This window comes from Chiloscyllium plagiosum, chromosome 10, assembly GCF_004010195.1.
Source record: "Chiloscyllium plagiosum isolate BGI_BamShark_2017 chromosome 10, ASM401019v2, whole genome shotgun sequence".
In the NCBI taxonomy this organism is placed as follows: domain Eukaryota; kingdom Metazoa; phylum Chordata; class Chondrichthyes; order Orectolobiformes; family Hemiscylliidae; genus Chiloscyllium; species Chiloscyllium plagiosum.
In genome coordinates, this window is record NC_057719.1 from 25,032,233 (window position 1) to 25,050,250 (window position 18,018).

Sequence of the window (18,018 nt, forward strand, 5' to 3'; positions counted from 1 at the left end):
TGGATGGGTATATGAATAGGAAGGGTTTGGAGGGATATGGGCCGGGTGCTGGCAGGTGGGACTAGATTGGATTGGGATATCTGGTCGGCATGGACGGGTTGGACCGAAGGGTCTGTTTCCATGCTGTACATCTCTATGACACTATAACCAATGATTTGGAAAGAATTAGAAGATGGAACTGATGGCTAGATCAACCCGAGAACCAACAAGTACACATTGGACTGAAGGGTTTCCTGTGCTGTAAATGCCCCCAAATCTTCATTCACTTGAGAATAAAGCACTCAACCCTGATTTATTTCATGGGAGAAAGCAATCCAATAACATGAAGCACAAGTTGTGGATTTTTAGAAACCATGCACACAGACACTGATTCAATCTTCAATTAGAGGAAGATGGAAAATCAACTTGGTTCACTCAAAGTAAACAGTGTACATTTTAGTGAAAAAATCAATGTCACCTCAGATTTCTCTTCGACTTTATAGCTTGTGGAAGGCTCGTTGTGTTTGGCTGCAGTTTCGTCAGATTTCGTTTCAATAGTCATTGCATTCTGATTATGTACATCTCCATTTTCCCGTATTGAGCACACGTCAACAGTACCATCCTCTACTTTGGTCAGTGGTCCACTGTTTTCAACGTCTGATGCTTTAGTCACTGGGCGAAGTATACAAAAGCAAGTTTTAATAAAGCAAGATATCAGACTCTTTCCCACACTCCCACCATGATGGAAGTCAACAGGGTACTCAAACACCTCTGGATGGGCTACTTTCCATTCATATTCTTTCTTGTCGATCGAGATAAAATAGCTATAAAAAAAAACATTTGCCTACTCTCCCCATCCCATATTCAATTCCACCCACCAATATTATCAATTCACAACACGCTAAAACACAATGACCCATCCAAATAATACCAGTCTTCAAGAAATGCATTATCAAGTACATGACAAAATCACAATTTGCTACTTTAGATGCAAAATGTGCTGGAGAATGCAACAGACCTAGTAGCTCCTGGGGAGAGAGAGTGAAAACAAGAGAGTTTCTTGTTGAGAAGCAAGAGTTCACATTTCAATTCTATTACAACTCTTCTTCAGAACTCAGTTTGGTATTTTGTCATTCCTCAATGAAAACATCTGGAGCTTTTTTTAATACAGGATTAAATCACAAAAACAAGGATTAAAAATAAACTTTAAAATTGAAATCAGTCAAAGCTAAGCAATCTTCTTAAGGGGGGATAATCTCCAGCAGGCTATATGCAATATTAGTTTGGCTTTCAATGGACTGAAGCCAATCTAAAACAACATTTGCTTAGAGTTATGGCGGCTTTCCTCACATCAATCTCTTGGTAAGGAAAGGAGAGGTTTTTTTGTTAATCGCGAAGGTGGTAAATGTTTACTGCTATGATGGGTCGCAGTCAAATTTATACAATAAATGACAGATTTTGCCTGGTTAGCCACCAACCTCACAGAAGATGAGCAGTTCATGCAGCAAGTTAGTCTGGCTGATGGGCACATTAGACAGTCAGGCGCTTGGACATTAGCTCATCTACTTGTCCTTGAGGGTTAGGCAGCTGAGACTCTCTTGGACTCATGTGTTCAGAGGAGCTTGGTTTTGAAGAAAGGTCCTTGCGTTGAAACTTTTAAACTGTTTCTCTCTCCATGGATCTGCTGAGTTCTCTGGAATTGTGTTTATTTTAGTATCAGAGTTACACTGAACCCTAACATATTTTACCAGGTTCAGTGAAAACAGATCAAAAAAACCAGACAAGGTAAAAAATATGGCTCCTCTATATTTGTTCTTTTTAAAAGCAGTTAACTTTACATAGCAGTGCTGGGTCTGACAGTGGTTATACGGTCTTAACATCACTGGACAGTGACAGGGTTGACTGCTATGTTTAACCAGCTGCTGATAACTAGCGATTTTACTAAACTTAGCAGGGCTCAAAACAGATAATATCCTGAACTGAAGCTGAACCAAGATACTTCCTACCTGCCACATGCGTTGCATAGGCCCAAAGAAATGAACATCTCTTCATGCAGCTCCGACAGACCATTTCCTGATACTCCTCATTATCTGGCAGAGTGGCACCAAGGTGCTAAAAATCAATCAACAGTCACAAGTTGATTAGCATTTAATCATTTAAAACTGTGAATATGGTAAGAATAGAAGGTGAACTCAGTCTTATTATGACACACACTTTAACAAAATAATTGCGAGAAGCTGCTATGAACATGCTTTGGTAACCGATGTCGGAAAGCCAGTTCAATCTGTCTGTCTTAACACTGGTGATTCTGATGCATGTGCCAATGCCAGTCGTGAGTACTGATGGGAAACAAAACTCTTTGTGGTAAACAGCAGCTTCAAAATTAAAACCGTTGCAGGATTCATACACCTGATTATATATAGAATATGATCGGTGATAAACAGACCACTGCTTAAAATGTTGTTTGAAGCAAATTCAATAGTAACCTTCAAGAATGGAGTTTTAAAGTTTCAAAACAAAAAGGGAACTGGATGCGTAGTAACGAAAGGGTTGCCATGGTAGGTTAACTAAGTTGTGCATTGAAAGATTTTAAGCACAAAAAGGAGGGCTCCTTGTGTACAGTGGATCCCAAAAGAACCTCTAGTTAATTCTGAGAATGACAGCTCAGTTGCACAGAGCACCTGCTACACTACACTTTCAACAAGGAGAAAATAAAATGGGAAATGAGGCATTTTCACTAGTTGCAGATTTGTGCGTCCACTAGACAGGATAAGAGATTCAAACAGCAGGTTCTAGGGCCCTCACAATGTTCTAACCATTATTTTCACTTCTAAAGTGCAGAGATCTCAATTCTGAAACACTGCTCCAAAACGTATCGAGCTGCTTCAACCTGGAAATGATTACAGGGTGATATAAAACAGTTTAAATTAAGAATGGCCCAGCTGTAAAAACCAAAGGGGACATGACAACTTAAACAAAACTAATTAGACTCATTTAAACATCAATTCAGGACAAAGGATGAACTTTAAAAAGGATTACCAGGGTCTCATTCTCCCACTACCATCATTTACAACAGAAACAAGAGCATGCCATCAAGATTGTTCCAATTTTCAGACAGAGATCATGGCGCACCTAAAACCTAAATCTGTATACCCGCCTTTACCACATTGCTCAGTTCCTTTGCTCAACAAAAATCTCAGATTTAAAACTAATGATTACTCTCGCATCGATTACCAATTGCAGAAATAAATTCCAAATCTCATCCAGTGTGTTAGAAGTCTTCCCCAACTTCACTCCTAAAAAGTTCTTTAGACTATGTTTTCTAAATGCTATCTCCCACCTAGCACAAATAAATAGTTCTCTTTGTCAACCCCTTCTGATTTCCTTTAATATCCTGAAAACTTGAATCAAACGATGCGTTATCTTTCCAAATTCAGATTATGCAACCCTAGTTTGTGTAATCTCATTGTAATTTAAACCCTGTAGTACCAAGTAAAAAAATCACAGCACCACGACATTACAGATTTCTTATAGAAACTCAGCACTCATGGACCAGTCGAACCGTGAACATTCTTCCTTACAATGGACATGTCAGCACTCTATACCAGCATCCTCTACAACGACGACATTTTGGCAACAGATTCAGTACTCAACACCAACAACTGCCAATCTCTAAGCACCATCCTACAATTCATCTGCTTCGTCCTTGACCACAATGTTTTCACCTTTGACCACAGGTTCTTCATCATGACCCATGGAATGGCCATGGGGACCAAACTTGCAACCCAATATGCCAACATTTTCATGCACAAGTTCGAACAAGACTTCTTTTCTGCACAGGACCTCCAACCAACACTATCCACCAGGTATATTGACGACATTTTCAATATGGCAAGGAGTCACTGAAATAACTACACAATGATATCAACGGGTTTCATCCCAGCATCAGACTTAACATGGACTACTCTTTAGTATCTGTCTCATTCTTGGACACATGCATCTCTATCAAGGATGGGCAATCCCACAGATAACCTCACAATGTTACACTTCTCCAACTTCCACCCAAAACATATTAAAACAGCTATCCCTTATGGACAAGCCCTACACATTCACAGGATCTGTTTAGATGAGGAGGAACGTGACTGGCACTTGATGGCTCAAGGATGCCCTCAAAAGAACAGGTATGATGCCCAACCAATCAACTGACAGTTCCGACATGCCACAGCAAGAAGCCATAATGACCTCCTGGTTGGACAGACACAGTACCCTTCCTTGTCCAGTACTTGGTGAGTCAGAGTACGTCGCCAAGACCTTCCCCCATGCCTCCACTTCTTGTTTTTGAACAACCAAACCTTAAACAGATCGTTGTTCACAGCAAACTGCCCATCCTTCAGGACAACATCGACCACAACACTGTACAACCCTGTCACAGCTGATGCTGCAAGACGTGTCAGAGTGTCGACACGGATACCACCATTACGCATGGGAACACTACCCACCATGTACGGGGCAGGTACTCATGCGACTCGGCCTATTTTGTCTATCTTATACATTGCAGGCAAGGACACCCTGAGGCATAGTACATCGGCGAGACCAAACAGACACTATGACAACGGATGAATGGACACTACGCAACAATCACCAGGCAGGACTGTTCCTTCCAGTCGGGGAACACTTCAGCGGTCCAGGCCATTTGGCCTCAGACCTTTGGGTGATCATCCTCCGAGGCGGACTTCGGGATAAGCAACAATGCAAAGTGGCCGAGCAGAAGCTGACAGCAAAGTTCGATAACCATGGGAATGGTCTCAACTATGCCCTGGGTTCATGTCGTACTACAGGTGACTCCATTGCACTATACACACACTCTCACACAAAAACGGCTACATATTCTCACACCCACGCAGACACACACACACAACCCCTCCCACATATGCGTATACCCCATCACACTCACACTTAACCAAGCCTAAATATACTCGCACACACTCACTGTCTCTTCGACACACACACACAAGTTTATGGGGTGAATTTGGTTTTGCAGAATTACATTTTATTTCGCTCAAAAACTGCATGAATCCATGTAAAACTCTAAATCCCACTTTAGACGTAGAACCAGTCTAACTCAACATTGGAACACAGACCCCACAACTTAATGCATTGTCAGAGTGGAGATGGTATCTATTGTTTGAAAAGCTAGACCTTTCTTGAGAATGTAAGTTAAAGGAAGTTCTGGGATCTACAGATCAAAGAACAGAAACCAACACATCCCATTCTAAAAGATGAAAGACTTGATCTAAAGTTGTTTAATGTATCAGCACATCTCTATGACACTGTACTCATTTGGCTATAAATTCTGTGCCTCATGATCTTATTTTTCACAACCACCTGGAGGAAGGAGCAGCGCTTTGAAAGCTAGTGTTTCCAAATAAACCTGTTGGACTACAACCTGGTGTTGTGTGATTTTTAAACTTTGTCCACCTCAGTCCAACACCGGCACCTCCAAGTCTTGTAATCCAAATCTTGTAAATCAATATTGCATTCTCTCCAAAACCAATATATTCTACCCAAAGTTCTGATATCTGGAACTGCTGACAGTACTCACTCTCTTACAATTATATTCTTATAAACCACTTCAATACTCTTTAATTGTTCGGTTCATGGCATTTTTAAATGATTCATGTGCAGGTCTCTGAAACTCCTTTATTTCTAGCTTTCCATCATTTAAAAAAAAAACTAATTTTGTCCTTTTTGGGTGCAAAATGGCTGACTTCACATTTGCCTGTACTAAACGCTATTTCTCACAGCTTTCCACATTCACATAACTATTCGTATCTCTTTGCAAATTCGAATATCTATTATCCAGAACTCCATCCCCTGACACTTATCCTATTTTCTAACCAAATCAATAATTTGCCTTCAACTTATTTGGAAACACTGGCTTTCAAAGCGCTGCTCCTTCCTCAGGTGGTTGTGGAGAATAAGATCATAAGGCACAGAATTTATAGCCAAATGAATAGTTTCATGAAGAGGTGATGATACATTAAGCAATTTTAGATCAAGTCTTTCATCATTTAGAAAGGGATATGTTGGTTTCTGTTCTTTGAAATGCCTTCAAAAAAGTACATTTTAAATAAACATGCAGAGACAACACCCTAGTCCACTACTTTAGTCACATCTTTAGAAGTTCAATTCGTCAGGCAAATTCATACTGGCTCTCTCCCTCTGACTAGCTGCAAGCTTTCAGTGTTCAGCAAATCTATTTTTAATTACTGTTCAGTAACTTTCAACAGATGTTAGGCCAGTTAGTGTATAAATGTCTGGTTTCAGTCTGCAATTTATCTGAAATACGGAATGTAAAAAATCAATTTAGAATCAATGATACTTTTGAAAATTACAGTTTCAGCATCAGCAATGCTCTCATCTAATTCTTTGAAATCTTAGCATTGAAACTATCTGATCTTGGGAAATTTGAGCTCTTTCATGCCCCAATTTGATTGTTGTTCTGTTGCTGATGTTAATTTTGCTGAGCTTTTGCCCTTGATCCAATGTTTTGGCAGTGTGACCTCTTTCGTGTAAAATTGATGCAACATAATTATCAAAATGCCTGCCAATTCCCAATTTTTATTGAAAATGACATCATTATCCGTTTAAGCCGCCCACATTATCCTGACCACTATTTCCGAATACGAAAATGTAAACAGGTTTGCATTGATGGCCAAAAAATAACTTGATAAGTAATTGATTTATTGGAGTTTGAGTAAATTAATCCATTTGCCTACGTAGTCAGTTTTGCTTGAATAAAAATCAAAAAGAGTTTTACTAAATATTTAATGATTCTTCAATGAAAAAGAATGGCCTTCCACCCATAAACTTCTCTACTCATATTCATTGTTTTCATACACAGCCAATGGCTATTACTGATCCAACTGCCAATAAAACCACCTTGTTAATCAAGTGGTTTTAAAGCACTATTAAAGCTTTCCAAAAGGGTAAACTGTTAGAAAGTTAAGTCTTACAAAACAAGTCAAGTTCCAAAAGGACAGATTGAGCCCACAGATTTAAGCAGTCCAATTAGTTCAACAGTTAAGCTCAACACAAAATGTGCAGTTTGGCACAATAAAATATCTATAAAAAGAGAGTGTGACCTAACATAAAACAGAGTTACACAGAATTTACAGCACAAATGGATCTTTGTACTGATGTTTATGCTGTGCATGATGCTCCTCTCACCCTACTTACAATACTGATGAGTGTGTGTATAAGGAATAAATAGATCCATGCTGTTTATCTTGATTTTGTCATGTCTCACAGACTAACAGCAATGTGTTAACATTGCCTGAAAAAAAAGAGGCATTTTCATCTCATCCTTTTGAGTAATTGGACCACCTTACTCTGTTCTGGATTAGTGGTGCTGGAAAAGCACAGCAGCTCAGGCAGCATCCGAGGAGCAGTAAAATCGACGTTTTGAGCAAAAGCTCCTCGGATGCTGCCTGAACTGCTGTGCTTTTCCAGCACCACTAATCCAGAATCTGGTTTCCAGCATCTGCAGTCATTGTTTTTACCCACCTTACTCTGTTGTCCTTCCTTAATTCCATCCTTACATACTCCAACACAGCCAGGCCACGTTTAGCAATAACATTCCTTTCCACCACTTCATTACATCCAAAGTCACAAAAGAGTCTGTCCCTCATTTACTGCCCCTGTCCTGACATTATCTTGGAGTAAGCTTCTACATGCCTGCTGCTGATACCCAAATGTTTAGCCGCCCACTGCCACTGTATTGTTAGACTGTGTCTAGGCTTCAATAAGGCAGTTTATTATCAGCCATGGTATCACTCCTTCATTTTTACCAAGGGATCAAATTTCACACCAGAGTCAAAAAAAAAGTCGAAACTACCACTCCAATGTAGTACTGAAGTACCATCTTTTGGTAAAGACATTAAGTCAGGGGCCTGTCTCAGAATATTCTACAGCACCACACCATGAGGACAGGGAATTAAACCTCGAGTCCTGTACACATTTATCTCACAATCAAAATCACCAAGCAAAACAGAGAATGCCGTCATTATCACATCGCCATTTGTGGATACTTACTTGCAAATTCGTTGTTGTATTTCTTACAAAAGATTAAACTTCAAAAAGCACTTACTGGCTGCGAAGTGTGGATGCAAATGGAATGCATTAATAACAAAATGTGAAAAATTGGGATTTTGGTGAAAGTGGAAATTCTGATAATTTTTATTTCAATGCAGAATTTAAAAAATTGGTAAAAATGAATGAAGTGGGTAAATGGAAACTGCCTGTTGGTTTCAGTTAACCACCAATAAACAGTAACGACCCTCTAAATAGAAGCCAATTACTGTCAGCAAGGAACAGTGTGTTTGCAACTTGCGTCAGGTCTTGCAGCAAAGTGGTAGTGTCCTTACCTCTGAGCCAGGAGGCCTAGTTTTAAGTCCTACTTTCACCAAGGGCATTATAACAACATATGTGAACTGGATGATTAGAAAATAATCAGGAAACAGTATTTGCAACTTATATTGGGTCATGGTACAATGGTGGCATCCTGAACTCTGACCTTCGGGCCCACAGGTAAAGTCCCATTTGATCTAGACATGTCTTAACAAGTGGAGTAAAATCACTCAAGCACACACACTACAGGTGTAAGGGTAGTCACAAATGGGTAAATCATAAACTTAGAAGAATGGAAAAAATGGAATTTTGAGAGAGTGAGAATGCTGCTTTTTGCCTCCAATTCTTTTGGTGGCTCATTTAAGTTTCAATCAATACATTATTATTTACTGATTTAATGCTAAAGGCCAGTGAGGGCAAGAAAAGGAAAACTGAAATCGGAAACTAAGAAAAACATAAATAATCAAGACTAAGACAGGACAGAGTGTCTGACTGCAGAATATTAAGAGTTTGCGATTGCTGGGACTATCCTGAACAAATCCACATGCAGATTGGTCTTGAATCTCTGGTATTTATAGCCATTGAGCTAGGAGTGCGATTTAAAGATATACTGTCATAGAAAGGCAAGCAGAGCAGCATCTGGACAGTTTGCTCCAGGGTTTGGTCTCATCTTAGAATAAGACAAGGATAATGTGACTGATCATGTACACAGCACAGGGAACCCAAGGTGAGCTGGAAAACTAGGACCGCAGAAAGTACTATAGTCAGATCAGATACCCTCTTGCTCCAAAGTGCCATGATCTAGCTGAAAGAAAGAGAGGAGGGAAAAATGTAAGGAGTAAATATATTGAGGATGCACCACATCCTTTGTCACCAGGATTGGCAGTCCCACATGATACATTGCCTATCCCAGGGTGAGTGACATCTCTAATTGCTTAAAAACAGCATATCAGAGAGAGGATCTCTGTATTGGGACCAACACCATATGACAAGGCTAAAGAGGTCCAGTTAGAGTGCACCAGACACACAAAAGCTAAATTTAAAAGAAGAGGACAGAACTTGAATTGACCTACATCCAAATTATTACTGGAGTTGAACGCAAACTAGCGCAGTGTTAAGTACATGAAGAAGGGGAACATGTGACTGAGGGAGTGCTATAAGAAAGACAAATTCAATTTCATGGGACAGCGGTAGACATAGGAAAATGTGCAACAAAGATAACCTCCGCCAGAACTGTGCTATCCCAGAGAAAAATAGGATTTTAAAAGAGCAGTCAGAATGTCTTCCAAAACCTAAAATGAAATGGGTGTGGTGGTCAGTGTGAAGAAATTGATATAAATAATAGTTTTAAAACTAAACAAAAAAGGAATAGAGTGGACTAATAGTCCAGTATATTAAACACAAGATGTTGAGGTAAAAAGAAATAAAAGGTTATGGAGCAGTTATACCAAGAGAGCTAAGTGACAGTGTAAACATTTCAACCGAAGGAACAGAAGAAACTGGAGCAGGAGTTGGCCTATCGTCCCATCAAGCTTGTCCTCTATTTAATCAAATAATGGCTGATCTGCACCAGGCCTCAAGTCCTGATTCAGTCCAACTCCTCATGGCCCTCAACTCCCGATCTATCTCTCTCTCTCTCTCTCTCTCTTCCCCCCCCCCCCCCCCATTACTTTGCCATTTAACTACTTGCTGTAGCTGCATGCTATCCTTCATGTTTCATGCACAAGAACACATAGATCCTTCTGTTCTGTGCGGTACAGCTTTGGAGTATCTCACTCTCTAAATAATAATCTGACTTACGATCCTTCCTACAAAAGTACAAGCTCCAACAACCCAGTTTTTTGACCATTCACTTATCAATATCTCCTTGCAATTCCTTTTGTCCACATAACATGCCCTCCCACCTATTTTTAGTCAGACCCTTCCTCCAAGTCAGTAATAGTAAATAATTGAGTCCCCTGGACAGATCCATATGGCACTTTATTAATTAAGTCTATCCATCCTCAAAGAGACCCATTAATTCAAGCTGTCTCTAGCTAATATACGTTAAATGACTAGACTGCTATACCAGACGACAAGCAACATGAATTTGACTGGGACAACACTACCATTATAGGGCAAGCCAAACAAAGAACAGCCAGGGAATTCCTAGAAGCATGGTACTCTTCCACAAACTCCATCAACAAACACATCGACCTGGACCCAATATACCGGCCACTACAGCGGACAGCTGAAACTGACAACCGGAAGCGGCAGGTACAGGCCACTATAAATGCCGGAGGAAACACTACTGAAGCGCTTCACAGGAGGCTCCCAAGCACTGATGATGTCACCGAGACAGGGGACGAAACGTTTCCAACAAAAACTTCCAGTTCGGCGAACAGAACCACAGCAACAATTCTAATTGTTTGATAGGGAAGTTTTTCATATTGGAAGTCAATATCTACTGTATATTGAAAAAGAGGGAATGCAATTATTTTACAAAGATTAAACTGTACTAATACCCCAAAGTACCACTAGATAATATCTTGGGACCAACACTGCCCTAATATCAATATTCTACCGCCAGCAGGCTACTTTTCAGAAATTACTAGATTTATACATAATCAACTGCTAAAGCTCATGTAAGGTCACTAAATACTAACAAATAGTGTCATTAATAACATCCAGGCTGTTTATAGCCTATAAATTTGAACAAACTCCAAGTCTCTAAGCAGCAAAATAAATTCATCTGAACATTAACATATTCCCTAATTCCAAAATTAACCAATAATAGAGTCATAGGGATATACAGCGTGGAAACAGACCCTTCAGTCTAACTCAATCAGATATCCCAACCCAATCCAGTCCCATTTGCCAGCACTTGGCCCATATCTCTCTAAACCTTTCCTCTTCATATACCCATCCAGATGCCTTTTAAATGCTGTAATTGTACCAGCCTCCAGCACTTCCTCTGGCAGCTCATTCCATATACGCATCACCCTCTCAGTGTGAAAAAGTCACCTCTTTAGGTCCCTTTTATATCTTTCCCCTTTCATCCTAAACCTTTGCCTTCTAGTTCTGGTCTCCCCCACCTCAGGGAAAAAGACCTTATCTATTTATCCTATCTATTTTCTAGTCATTCCATTAACTTGAATACCTGCCCTGTGCCAAAGAAGGAAACAGTATGTACATGGGTGTGTGGGTGTGTGTAAGTAATGCATATGCCCTGCAGTGTCAAAAAGTAGATAATAACAGAAATCATATCTTTGGACTGTGACAAAATTGAAAAAAGAAATAGGAGGGAAGAGATTCCATAAAAATTACACCCATTTTAACAGAACTCACCCAGTGAAAAATGCAGAAATGGGACTAATACTTATTACCCAGTTTGCACTCCCATTGCAGCCTACATGCTGCAGAAATTGTTCACTAACAGTGAAACGGATCTGTGCATGTGTTCTGGGGGAGGACTGGGGATGCAGAAGACAACATGTCAGCAACCAGCTGCATACCCCATTCCACTTTAAACAATTACCTCGCCACTCCCTTTAACTCTACGATGTGAATCGCAGGGATGCAAATGGAATCCAATGAGATGTCAGGGGAGCCAGTGCCCCCCAGAATCTTAGCATTTAGGGAGAGGCAGCTCCACAGGGACCTGAAAGTACCTCCCCCTCCCACAAACATCTCCACAAAAAAAAAAAAACCCTGGGGTTCAGCAACACATTGTGAACATCACCAATAATTAGAAGTCTCCACTCTCTGCTCCACACACCCACAATGACACAAACATAGATAGCCCCCTCAATGATGACCTTTTCCACCGCCAATGGAGGCAGCTTGGAGTTGGAGGGGGGAGCTGTCTGACACCAGGAAACCCCTGGGCTCGCTCTCCTGGGCCAGCAGGGCCTCCTTTACCTGAACTTTCTCCATTGCTCTTTTTTTCCAGCCACAGTGCTCGGGTTCAGCCACAGACCTTTGCTAACATACCTGCTACCACCACCTCCACTGGCAGTGTGTTCCAGGCACCCACCACTCTCTGAGAAACATTTTCCCTGCATTTCTCCCTAAAACTTACCCTCTCTCACCTTGAACCTGTGCCGTTAGGTTGATTGCTTTCTCTTTTCTCCCTTGAGCTCAGTTAACAATAACAGGATAGCTATCTTTTAAGAATATGCATTTTCAAAGCTAACTTGAACTGTTCATATTTTGAACCACCAAAGCATTTTACTTTCTCCATGAAGAGCTGATGGAATATGGAATGTTTTGTCACAAGTTATGGTTAAAATATAGAAATTATTACATTTTTAAAAAGGAAACGTGGATAAACGTTAGAAGCTGATGATACAAGGTGACAGGGAATAGGTCAGTAGAATTGCTTTTGGGACAAAAAGCGACGAGCTATTAGCAAGTTGAGGAGATTTGTAGCTCAGGTTGAGGTACTGGATGTAGGTTTGCTCACTGAGCTGGAAGGTTCATTGTCAGACGTTTTGTCACCAAACTAGGTAACATCTTCAGTGAGCCTCCGGACAAAGCACTGCTGATGATTCCTGCTTTCTATTTATTTGTTTGGGTTTCTTTAGATTGGTGATGTCATTTCCTATGGTGATGTCATTTCCTGTTCTTTTTCTCAGGGGGTAGTAAATGGGGTCCAACTCAACGGTGTTTGTTGATAGAGTTCTGGTTGGATTGCCATGCTTCTAGGAATTCTTACAGATAAGGAAGGACACCACTTCGACTGGGACAACACATCCATCCTAGGACAAGCCAAATAGAGACACACACACAAGAATTCCTAAAGCATGGCATTCCAACCAGAACTCTATCAACAAACACATTGAGTTGGATCCCATTTATCACCCCGCCGAGAAAAAGAACAGGAAATGACATCACCGTAGGAAATGACATCACCAACCCAAATAAACCCAAACATAAATAGAAAGCAGGAATCATCAGCAATTCTTCGTTTGGAGGCTCACTGAAGATGTTACCTAGTATGGTGACAAAACGTCTGAAACTGAACCTTCCAACTCAGCGAACAAACCTACACCCAGAACAATGAGCTAAGTTCTACAAATCTCACGGTTTCCAAAACAATAGATTATTAGGAACTTTAAAATTAAAAAAGGGCAAGTCCATCATAAACATGTATGTTGAGATCCAAATAGACCATTATTGCAGGACCATATTAATAATAAAAAAAACCTACTTTCTCAAATTTTGAAACCAGTTAGAAGATTCACCCCCTTTGGGAACCATATGTATTATATGCCAAAGACTAATTTAAGGTATAATGAACCATATTAGTTATAATGGACTTCCATTGTATATAATTTGTGAACAGTTTTCTTACCCTTCCATGAAACCAGTCTTCACACACGACACACTGAATCATTTCATCGGGGGTCTAGAGAAATAAGGACACAGTCTCCATAAGATACTGAGCTTGCCTTATTACCAAAACTATGCAGCACTACTAAGGCCAGTATCTGAATATCTTACCTCATCCTCAGGATCTGGGTAAGGCCTCTTGCAGACACAGTACAGTCCAAAGAAATTATCATTATATTTATTGCCATAGTTTGCTTTCTCTTTTTCCTGTTTAAAACAAAAAGCCACAGAAAATCAGATGCTGACATAACCACAGGCAGTAAACTGAACTCCCATTCCATTAACATAAAAGTCAAACACATTTTTTGTATCTCAAATGACATTTTCTGATGGGTATCACGCTCACTGTGATACTAAATAAAAGGAGAAAGTGAGGTCTGCAGATGCTGGAAATCAGAGCTGAAAATGTGTTTCCTGAAACTGAGGTTTCCTGAAGAAGGGCTTATGCCCGAAACGTCGATTCTCCTGTTCCCTGGATGCTGCCTGACCTGCTGCGCTTTTCCAGCAACACATTTTCAGCTACTAAATAAAAGGAAGATACAAACAGAACATGAAATAGTCAAGAGTTCAAAGTAAAAGCTTTGAGATTATGCAACTGGAAAAAGAACAACAGAGAGAGAAAAAAAAGGACTGATGAATCGTCAATTCCCTCTCCATGGCAGCACATTGTAAATGCAGTGTATACTCTGGCATGTAGACCAGTCCAAAATGCAATATTCTAGATTGAGGCAAAAAACAAAAGCCCAAAATGAAATTAACATGCCAAAAAGCCTCAACATTGAATGATGTCTCTGTCTCATACCTTCTTCCTGAATTCGCTTTATCATTCAGGTTCTCCTACCTTGTCATTCTTCTAGCTCTCAATCAATCCTATTGTTTCTTTACTTTTTCCCTTATTGCCCTCTCCCAATACACAGTGATCAGCAGTAAGTTCTTGGGCTCAGATCTAGCACCTCCAATCCAGAAAGGAACATCTTACTCAATTCCTTTGCTGTGCGACATAGTAGCTACTGTCTTCATCTAAGGAATTCTCCTTTCTTCCCTCCTGCCATCCCCCACAACCCAAAGGTTCAATTTGCTTCTCTCAAGAGAACACAAAGCTGTGGAAGGAGGAGATGGACAAGCAGCATCTTGTCATGATACTCCAGTCACTGTAAAGACAAGCTTGCACGTCTTTCTAACCTGTCAATTTTGTATGTTTATGTTTATGCCAGAGAATTGCTTCTAGGCCAAGCACTTTCAATAGGTTCCTCCTTAACCAACAACCCCCCTCCCCCGCCCCTTACTGAATCATGGTGGTCTCTTTATGCTTAAATTTAGATTTGATTCTATAAACATTACTGCATGTGAATGGACAGCCACTCTGATCATTGTTAACTAAAAAGTTAAACCAATTTTCAAATGATCTTTATTTACATTACATTGGATAATAGTTTCAACCTTTAACCTTTCAATATTTGGAGTTTGGCCTCTATCTAATGCCTGTGGAAACAAAATCATTGTTTTCATCAATTATTCTTATTCTATGCTAGTGACTTAATGCATGCAATTGTAATGTTAACTTTCAGGAGTTGGATCCTTTCTAAAGGTGCAGAGAGATCATAGGATTTTCATAATTAGATCCCCTTTTGTGATGTAGTCAATCACTAAAAGGACAATTACGACATGAGAAATTGTTTTGATGAAAGTACACAGGTTGAAGCATCAACTTTGCTTTACTTTCCACAGATGTTACTTGACCAGCTAAATCTGTCCAACATTCTCTGTTTTTAGTTCATTTCTCCAAAGCAGAATGCTGGCCTAAAAGCAATTGAGATGGGAAGGAGCAGGTAGAGTCAATTGAAAACCAATACTTACAATTAGCATGGAAAAGGACTCACAGGTGGAGTTTGACGCATTGGCACACATAGCATGTACTTCACATTGAAAGCTAACCATGAAATGGTCAACATACATATTAAAATACTAGAATCGCTCATGGTTCTTACTGCTTACATCTTGCTGCATCAAGACAGCACCTACAGCGCTACTATTAAAGCACACATGGAAAATAAACTCCAATTAAAACTATTAATGACAACAGCAAGAGAAACTTACCGAAAAAAACTTGCACTGCAGGTTGTTAAATTTGCTGTTTCCACAATCACAACGGAAGTTTCTAGAATACAAGGCATATTTTAGTGATAAGAAATTACCCTGCAAAACTAGGAGTTTTTAAAATAATTTAACTACTGCTCTGTTGAAAGTTTTTTTTAAAACATACTTTCTTTGACAAGCTAATATCAAGCAGTTATTAAATATTACTGAATTATAGCTAATGTTCCACTTATAAAATATTTAAAATACCTATCATTTCCTACTGCTGAAAAAAATTACGGTTTTTGTTTAAGCATATATTTTTGCATTAGAACCTGCAACAGATTTCATCTCACATTTTACGTGAACCTTGAACAACTAAATGTTCCACTATTTGATTTGACTCTTCCAGAGCATAGTCATTTGAGACGGCTCAGTGGGATGCAGCACACTGGTACCACAAGCAGTTTCGGGGTGGGGGGGGGTGTGGTGGTGGCAGAGAATGTATAAAGTTTTAATTTAAAAATTTCTGCTTATATTATCTTGGTCGCAGATACCAGCAAATCCTGACTGCAGATTTATCTGCTGATTAGACAATAGCACTAAGTTTCCAACTTGCAGTATCCCAAATGGAAAGAAAGTCAGTAAAATTCATGGGCAGGTTACCAGAGTTCTACGTGGTACAGATTGCAATTTGAAAATGTCACTCTTCTCCAATGTTGTGAGTAATAAACCCAGCATTCCTGGCCTCAACCAACCTTCCACTACATCATGTCCTCACAACTGAGGCTGTACTCTCTCAAGTCAATGCCATAGTGCATTATATAATTCTTCTGGATTTCCCTTCACTGTCCAATTTAGTGCCTTAACTCTCAGTTTGAAGTGTGATGGTGAGCAACACTGTACCTTTTAGTATACAATTCAAACAGCTCATGGCCTTCATGACACTTGTAGCTACAAGCCAGACAAATGCCAGCAGGCTGTCCTCCCTTTGGTGTACAAGTATTACAAGCATACAATGCCTGTCTCTTCACATAGCCCTGCAAGGAAAACAGCAGTTAGAAAGGAAGGGATTCCAAAGTGCAGCTGCAACAACTTCTGACCATTAATGCAACTACTGCGGAAGCAAATCCAGCAGAGGTTAATTGCAAAATTAAATGAACTGTGGAGGGGGTCAAAACCAAAGGTTGTCAAGCACACAATCTAACTGGAGCATACAGTACTGTTGTTCCATCTATTGAAATACATTCTAGATCAATATGGAACAGTGGGGAGGGATTACAGTTTTGACTTTGGGCAGGATGGTTCTAAATTAACTAACCACAATTTAAGTATCAAAGTCAAGCGCTTAAGGGTTCTTGTGGTGCAGGAGTAGTGTCCCAACCTCTGAGCCAGAATGCCAGGGTTCAAGTCTCACCTGCTCCAGAAGTATGTACTAACGTCTCTGAACATGTGATTGGAAAATGTCTCAAAGTCAGGAGCTTCTTGAGTTATATAAAAGTAAATTGGTTTTTCTACACCAGAACTCAATAGGCTAATAGCTTTCAAGGTGGTCTTATGCAAGAGACTTCCCACAAATATTGAAGTACTCCAGAGGGCCAGAGCGTAACCTGAAAGAAACTGTTAACCACCTAAAAAGAAAAAGCTGGACAAAACAGAAAATCAAAGAGGTTTCTTTCTTTCCGACCTACAACTGCAAGAAACATTTTTGCTGCACACAACAGAAATATCTTGCTATTAACTTGAATAGAGAAGTGTGACCCTCCAAATCCTGACTGGTTTCCCCCAGGGCTGCACAGTGGTTAGCACTGCTGCCACACAGTGCCAGGGACCTGGGTTGAATTCCCATGTCGGGCAACTGTCTGTGTGGAGTTTGCACATTCTCCCTGTTTCTGCGTGGGTTTCCTCTGGGTGTTCCAGTTTCCTCCCACAGTCCAAAGATGTGCAGGTTAAGTGAATTGGCCTTGCTAAATTGCCCGTAGTAGGGGAATGGGTCTGGGTGGGTTGCTCTTCGGAGGGTCGGTATGGACTTGTTGGGCCGAAAGGCCTGTTTCTACACTGTAGGGAATCTAATAATCTAATATTCCATACTTTGAAACTAGAGCTCACACAACATCTGCTACCCTGACCTAACCTGCATCCAACCCAGAGCTCGATGAACTACACTGACTCCCAAACAAG

General features: G+C 40.2%; 1 protein-coding gene across 2 annotated transcripts in view; it reads right to left on the reverse strand.

Annotated features, from left to right (window-relative positions):
- The window catches only part of ubr7 (ubiquitin protein ligase E3 component n-recognin 7), a 36,796-nt gene that overhangs the window by 17,074 nt on the left and 1,704 nt on the right, over positions 1–18,018 (reverse strand). For both annotated transcript variants that reach the window (XM_043697197.1, XM_043697196.1), the window contains exons 2-7: positions 16,744–16,877; positions 15,859–15,919; positions 13,873–13,968; positions 13,724–13,777; positions 1,986–2,091; positions 458–651 (exon numbers count right to left, since the gene is read on the reverse strand). In XM_043697197.1, coding sequence (XP_043553132.1) covers positions 458–651; positions 1,986–2,091; positions 13,724–13,777; positions 13,873–13,968; positions 15,859–15,919; positions 16,744–16,877 — 645 coding nt within the window. The remainder of the gene's footprint in view (positions 1–457; positions 652–1,985; positions 2,092–13,723; positions 13,778–13,872; positions 13,969–15,858; positions 15,920–16,743; positions 16,878–18,018) is intronic.